At 46.4% G+C, this 7,630-nt stretch overlaps 1 protein-coding gene across 1 annotated transcript; it reads right to left on the bottom strand.

Moving 5' to 3' along the window:
• Positions 1 to 6,195: 6,195 nt before the first annotated feature.
• On the bottom strand, positions 6,196 to 7,350 carry LOC306940555 (presenilin-associated rhomboid-like protein, mitochondrial; the record flags this gene model as incomplete). The annotated part of the gene is made up of 1 exon (XM_079525651.1): positions 6,196 to 7,350. One exon carries the CDS (start codon positions 7,348 to 7,350, stop codon positions 6,196 to 6,198), a length of 1,155 nt encoding a protein of 384 aa, XP_079381777.1.
• Positions 7,351 to 7,630: the final 280 nt, after the last annotated feature.

Below are 7,630 nucleotides of genomic sequence, written 5' to 3'. Positions count from 1 at the left end.
TATGTGTGCAGTCAGTGAATGAAGCCCCACGAATTCTGGCACCCTTTGTCAAGAGGGTCGTGCCCCTCTTCGCACCCATTGGTTGCCGTTTCGTGGTTGGAAAAAAAGTCCTCTCTCTCCATCCACTGCCATTGAAATAACATGTTTTTCAGTTGCCTCATATTGATATTCTGTGAACTCAATTCTTATTTTAAACTTGGTGTCAGTAAAAAAGGAACATCACAGGTGCAGCACGGTGACTGCATGTCATGTTAGTTTTTAGTTATTTTTCCAAAAATGTTTTTAGCAAATTCAACATAAACAAGGTGGAACCATAGAGCTATAAAGGGTAGAGACCGAACCGGAGCGTTACCCTGCACCCCCCCCCCCCCCCCCCCGCTATTCATTTCAGTTGAAGTTGCTCAGTGGCGTTTTGAAGCACCCGAAGACTGCCGGAAGTATACAAGTAAGACGCGCGAACGCGGGAAGCGAACGCAGCTCGTAAATTGCAAAAACAACAATTAGAATAAATTACGTAATTTTTTAAGGTTTTTTTTAAGTTCTATTTTTTTTGTGTTTTTTAAGATTTTTTTTAAGTTAAGTTTTTTTTTAAGTTAAGTTTTTTTTAAGTTAATTTTTTTTTAAGTTTTTCCTTTTACAGTTTTTCCTTTTTAAGTTTTTTTTTTAAGTTCAGTTTATTTTTTAAGTTACGTTTTTTTTAAGTTAAGTTGTGTGTGTATGTGCGTGCGTTCGTGCGTGCGTGCGTGCGTGTGTGTGTGTGCGTGCATGTGTGTGTGTGTTTTTGTGTGTGATACAGCTGCGCCCTCTGGTGGTGGGCGGGTGGTGTTACAGCGTGACACACACACACACAGACACACAGACATGATCTGCTGGGTCTCATAGTAAATGCTCACTGCGTTCGCAATAATTATAACTCAATGGATCGAGCGAGCAGAAGTTTAGCCTTTAGCCTTTAGCCTCGGTCCGGGGCTTACGCACGTGACGTCATGAACGTCCGTCCACCTTCATTAAAGTGCTGCAATTCCACATTTTGCCAGTAGGTGGTGGCATCGTCAACGTTGGATAGCCTTACTGGGGGCTTGAGTGGAATCTGTTCCCAATTGTTTTGTCTTTTTGAGTGTATTGTATGACCGATCCAGTTTCATATGTTCTGCTCCTCATTTGAATGGTTTCGTGCTTGATGAGATCCCACAAGTTGCCATTTGAAATGGTGTTGGGCAAGAGTTATCGGAGGCCGTGGTTGAAGAATGTCTTTTTTAGTACTAATTTCCCAGGTTTCGGGTGGATTTGACATTTGAGATGGAACAATTTGTAGTTTTGTCTCAAGTGATTTAACCCATTTTGGTGTTTTAAACTTTAGCTATTGAAAAATAGCAGATCTACAAGCTCGTAGCGCGCCACCGAGTGGCGCGCTACGAGCTTGTAGGTCTGCTATTTTTGAAAAGTCGTGAACATGTGGCGCAAATCTTTGAATATATATTCTTTCAGAGCGAACGTTTTTTAACTCAAATCTTTGCTTCTGAGAGGTTCACTGGAACATCACATTTTCAGATGGGGGGTCGGCGGCCAAACGCATATAATTTTTGGGGTCCTTGACATGAAATACTGAGAACTACTGACATAGAAAAAAAATAGGTTTTTCAGAACATTTCCATGATTTAAAGACATTTTTTTAAATTTAATTTCGACGTCAGGCCTGATGGGTTAACTGTACAGCCGTACAACAAGACACCAGAGACCTTCTGGTTGTACCGTTTGTGAAACAAGCTTGTAAATAATCCCCTCTGGAAACCCCTAAGTAAGATGAGAGAGACCCTCCGGCTGTGCCATTTGTACATTAGCTCAGGGGTTCTCAACCCGTGGGTCGCGACCCCTCGGGGGGTCGCCAAATTATTTTAGGGGGTCCCCAAATTATTTTCAAAAAAAAGTTTTTTTTTTTTTTTTTTTTTCACGATTTTTCAAAAATAGCAGACCTACAAGCTCATAGCGCGCCACTCGGTGGCGCGCTATGAGCTTGTAGATCTGCTATTTTTCAATAGCTAAATTATAACAATGCTTAAAACACCAAAAGGGGTTCCCGCCCAAAATGGTTTAAGGTTATTGTAGCAGTCAATTTATATTGGGGGTCGGGAGGGGGCGGGGCGGGGGTCCCCGAGACATTGCCAAAGCATTTCCGGGGGTCCCCGGCCAAAAACGTTGAGAACCCCTGCATTAGCTATAAGACAGACCCCTCAAGTGTGACTGAATGAATGGATTTATTTGCACGTCTGGCTGCCTTTCGCAGCCCATCCCTCACGGCGTTATTCAGACACGTTTTACAATACATTATATTTCCAGCTGACACGACGACACCAACATATTATACTAAAGTAAATGTCACACAATGTATACATAACTCTGATCGAGAGTACATTCAATTAGTCCATTTTGTCAAGATGGAGACTAAAGTGGAGGCAGGAGAGAGGAAAGAACATGAGGAGATAATGGACACAGATGAAATGAAATGATGACTATATTTACCCAGGGTATCTGGGCTAAGCTCAAGAACTTGTTTCCAGCCAGGCCCTGCTCATAGAACACATTTCATCGTAGTGGTTCAATGCCTTGTTCAAGGGCACTTCAGCGGTGGTAATTTTAACGTGTCGGACCGCTGATTCGAACTGGCGACCTTCCGGTATCAAGACCGCTCCGCAATCCGTTCGGCCACCGCTGCCACAATGATGACAGATACATGTGTGTATGTATGTATGTATGTATGTATGTATGTATGTATGTATGTATGTATGTATGTATGTATGTATGTATGTATGTATGTATGTATGTATGTATGTATGTATGTTCACACTTGCTTGCTTTATGAGCTTCCCCCATCTCGTCTTCCCTTTCTTTGTTTTCTTGGAAAACAAAGAAACAAAAATGTTATTTTATTTAAGATGTTGTCGGTTATTATGCAATAGGTATCTAGAAATCCAGAACAGTGGTGGCAATGAACTGGTACTGATGTAGTACCTGGTTGAGCCACCAGAGTGTCCCAAGAGACCTTTACGTCTGTCTAGGGCAGGGGTCCTCAACGTTTTCGGCTGGGGACCCCCGGAAATGCTTTGGCCACGCCCGGCACCAACCCCTCCCCACCACCAATACAAACTGACTGCAAAAATAACCTTAATATTAGAGAAAATATATCATAAATGAATACTGAAACCAGATATAATCATTAAGGAAAGTTTATGCATGTACTTTTAAGTTTATGCACGTATATGTAAACTCTTAATTTTTTTTTTTAAATAATTTGGGGACCCCCCAAAATAATTTGGCGACCCCCCCTTAGGGATCGCGACCCACGAGTTGAGAACCCCCATGGTCTAGGGCAGGGGTTCTCAAAGTTTTTGGCCGGGGACCCCCGGAAATGCTTTGACAATGTCTCGGGACCCCCGCCCCGCCCCCTCCCGACCCCCAATATAAATTGACTGCTACAATAACCTTAAACCATTTTGGGCGGGAACCCCTTTTGGTGTTTTAAGCATTGTTATAATTTAGCTATTGAAAAATAGCAGATCTACAAGCTCATAGCGCGCCACCGAGTGGCGCGCTACGAGCTTGTAGGTCTGCTATTTTTGAAAAAAAGTGATTTTCTTTTTTTTTTAAATAAATATATTTTTTTTCTTTTTTTGAAAATAATTTGGGGACCCCCTAAAATAATTTGGCGACCCCCCTCCCCTAGGGGTCGCGACCCACGGGTTGAGAACCCCCATGGTCTAGGGTATTAGACAGGGTCTAATGCTTCATTTAAACTGTATTGTGCGACACAGGGGAATAAAAGTCGATCTATAAGCTCACAACACATTGCTTTGCAATTATGTTCTGAGCTTGTAGATCGGCTATTTTCGCCAAGGGACACACGGCCATGCAAATCAGGAATAAAGGAGAATTCCATGCTAGAAGGCTTTCTTACCTTTATTTGTAGTTGTTACGTCCCCACTCCCCACCAAAGAGGTCCAGGTGTTAGCACCCCAATGCCCAATTCAATTCAATTCATTGAGGGGCTTATGGTATGGGAAATAATGCGCGTTTGCACAAAATAACACCTGGACCTCTTTGGTGGGGGACGTAACAACTACAAATAACACCTGGACCTCTTTGGTGGGGGACGTAACAACTACAAATAACACCTGGACCTCTTTGGTGGGGGACGTAACAACTACAAATAACATCTGGACCTCTTTGGTGGGGGACGTAACAACTACAATTAACACCTGGACCTCTTTGGTGGGGACGTAACAACTACAAATAACACCTGGACCTCTTTGGTGGGGACGTAACAACTACAAATAACATCTGGACCTCTTTGGTGGGGGACGTAACAACTACAAACAACACCTGGACCTCTTTGGTGGGGGACGTAACAACTACAAACAACACCTGGACCTCTTTGGTGGGGACGTAACAACTACAAATAACACCTGGACCTCTTTGGTGGGGGACGTAACAACTACAAATAACACCTGGACCTCTTTGGTGGGGACGTACCAACTACAAATAACACCTGGACCTCTTTGGTGGGGGACGTAACAACTACAAATAACACCTGGACCTCTTTGGTGGGGGACGTAACAACTACAAATAACACCTGGACCTCTTTGGTGGGGACGTAACAACTACAAATAACACCTGGACCTATTTGGTGGGTGACGTAACAACTACAAATAACACCTGGACCTCTTTGGTGGGGGACGTAACAACTACAAATAACACCTGGACCTCTTTGGTGGGGACGTAACAACTACAAATAACACCTGGACCTCTTTGGTGGGGGACGTAACAACTACAAATAAAGGTAAGAAAGCCTTCTAGCATGGAATTCTCCTTTAACACATATGGCTCCGGTCTCGGAGGACATTAAGTGTGGACGCCGCCACATGCATGCGTCCACAGTTCATTAAACCATTTTGGGCGGGAACCCCCTTTGGTGTTTCAAGCATTGTGTTATACTTTAGCTATTGAAAAATAGCAGATCTACAAGTTCATAGCGAGCTTGTAGGTCTGCTATTTTTTGAGAAATCGTGAAAATGTAGTGCAAATCTTTGAATATATATTCTTTCAGAGCGAACATTTTTTTTACTCAAATCGTTGCTTCTGGGAACAACTTATTTTCAGATAATAATTCTAGGGGTCCTTGACATGAAATAGTATGAGAACCACTGACATAGAAACATAGGGTTTTTCAGAAAACTGTCAGGATTTAGAAGACATTTTGTAGAATCGAGCTCAGGTCTAAATGGATTAATCAAAACCAGCGCAAAGCCATTTCTCTTCATGCCAGTTGCGTTGTGGGGGGAAAATGTGAAAGCAGATAAGTCATTGTGTCAATACTAGGAACTCTATTTGTCTGAGCCTTGAGGGATGTCCTTACAACGTGTGATTGATGGGAACGGGAAGCAGCGTGCAAGCAAACTCACTCACTCACAAACAAGCTCCGACACTCATGCCTGGTTTGCTGGAAAACCCAGAAGTGGTCATATTGTAGGTATATGCAATGTATTGCGACCGAAGCAAGGTCGCGTTTACTATGAAAACCTGCATACCTCCTGCGTGATAATAGGGATTAACAGGCAATTATGGGCACTAGATTTGCCTCCAGTTTAGCAGGCATATATACAGTAATATACGGTAATATACAGGTGTGGTGGTACAATTCAGGAGTTTACCGGAGTTTGTTGGAAAGTTTAACGGGAGTTTCCTGCAATATACACATCCGTATTCCATGCTTTTTGCGCGGATCCGGATGGGTATGTATGTATGTATGTATGTATGTATGTATGTATGTATGTATGTATGTATGTATGTATGTATGTATGTATGTATGTCGGTGTCCTCCAACAAACAATAAGGACCCACCATTCTTGGCGACGTAACTAAGGTACGTGTCCATGTTGGTGTAAGGTCGATAACGGGTCTAAAGCTCAGGATGTTTTTATAGGGTCGGCTGACCATATCCATATATGGAGTTTCTACATTGACCTGATGTCAGCACTAGATGTCTCTGTCGTCTCCATAATATACGGAACTCTCGTGAGAGGAAGCGAGAGCCTTCGTTACGCTCTCCTTCTTGGTCCTTGTTCCCGTCGAGTACGTACGGGTCAGCGCTGGTGGAGCCGGAGGGTCAAGGGTCAAACGTCTCTATAGATGGGCGGTCCCTCAGTTGGCCCCGCCCCCTGACCCCCACCGCGTCCGCAGGTCACGCCAGATCTGGACGAACGGCTCCCGGTTCTTCCAGATCAACTCGTGGCCGCGCGTGACGTACCAAACGCCGAACAGCGCCCCTCCCAGGTGAGCGGCGTGATCGATGAACCGCCACCCCAGCGCCACCCCTGCCGTATCCACGGCCAGGGCGACCTTCAGGGCGTTCCCGGCGGTGAAGGTGACGCCCGGCAGGAAGATCAGAGACATCTTGGATTCCGGCGTCTCGGTGCACACGGCGGCCAGGATGGCCATGATGGCTCCCGACGCCCCCAGCGAAGGACCGAACCTGCCCGTGGCCGTTTTACTCACGTAGCTGGCCAGCGTAGAGACGGCGCCCGCCGACATGTAGACGGCCAGGAACTGCTCCCGGCCCAGCGCGTTGACCACCGGCGTGTTGGAGAAGCTCCACAGACAGTACATGTTGGCGGCCAGGTGGAACACGTCGTGGTGGCTGAACACAGACAGCACCATGGGACCGCACGTCTTCCCGCCGGCGGCCGCGGGGTTGGACGTGAAGTGTCTGAACATGGCCGGCCGTAGGGAAGGAATCCTCCAACAGCAGAACACCAGAACGTTGGCCGCTATGATGCCGGTGGCGGTCCGCTGGCATTCGCTCAAACCGTTCCACCATCGGTTGACCTCTTTGCGAAGGTCTCCTCCTTGCTTCCCCGGCCGTCGTCCCTCCCATGGAGCGACGCCTGCCATGGCCCGGGTCCAGCGGCTCATCCGGTCCCGCCGAGACTTCAGAGACTCGTACTGCCAGATGGCGGCCGCGCCGAACGAACACCCCGTGAAGGCTACGGTGAAGAGCAGCGGTTTGACTAGCGTACCGAAGCCTCCGGTGTTGTTGTTGAAGCTATGGGGGGCCACAGGGGGGCGGGGGGCCACAGGGGGGCCGGCGGCCCTTCCTCTGTGGTGGTGGATCAGATCCTGAGCGGAGGAGGAGGAGTCCGTCCGGGTCTGGGAGGGGTCCGTCGGCTTCTTGGTTGTTCTCTTGAAGCCACATCTCTGCTGGAGGCGGTGGCCCCAACACCACCCTTGCGTTCCCGTGGTGTCGTTAAACGTTTGCTGCTTCGAGTTGAGCCTGAGAACACGGCCTCTCCACGCCATGTTGTTGTCCTGACCTCCTTTAAAAGAACGTTACTAATGTATAAATATACGTGCTGAGTCACTACATCCCTCTAAGAACGGGTCATCTTTTTGATGACATCATATAGCCAACGTACTACACCGTATACTGTAGCTAAGGACATGTCACCTTTTGATGACATCACTCTCTATAAAATACTACTCCAACTAGAGCTGGTTGCACTGTGCAAAAAGCATGGAATACGGAAGGATGTGTATATGACAGGAAACCCCCGTTAAACTTTCCAACAAACTCCGGTAA

The sequence above is a fragment of the Electrona antarctica genome, assembly GCF_951216825.1.
Source record: "Electrona antarctica genome assembly, chromosome: 17".
NCBI lineage: Eukaryota > Metazoa > Chordata > Actinopteri > Myctophiformes > Myctophidae > Electrona > Electrona antarctica.
Note: the sequence above shows the minus strand (reverse complement) of the source record. Positions and strands in the feature narration are given on the sequence as shown.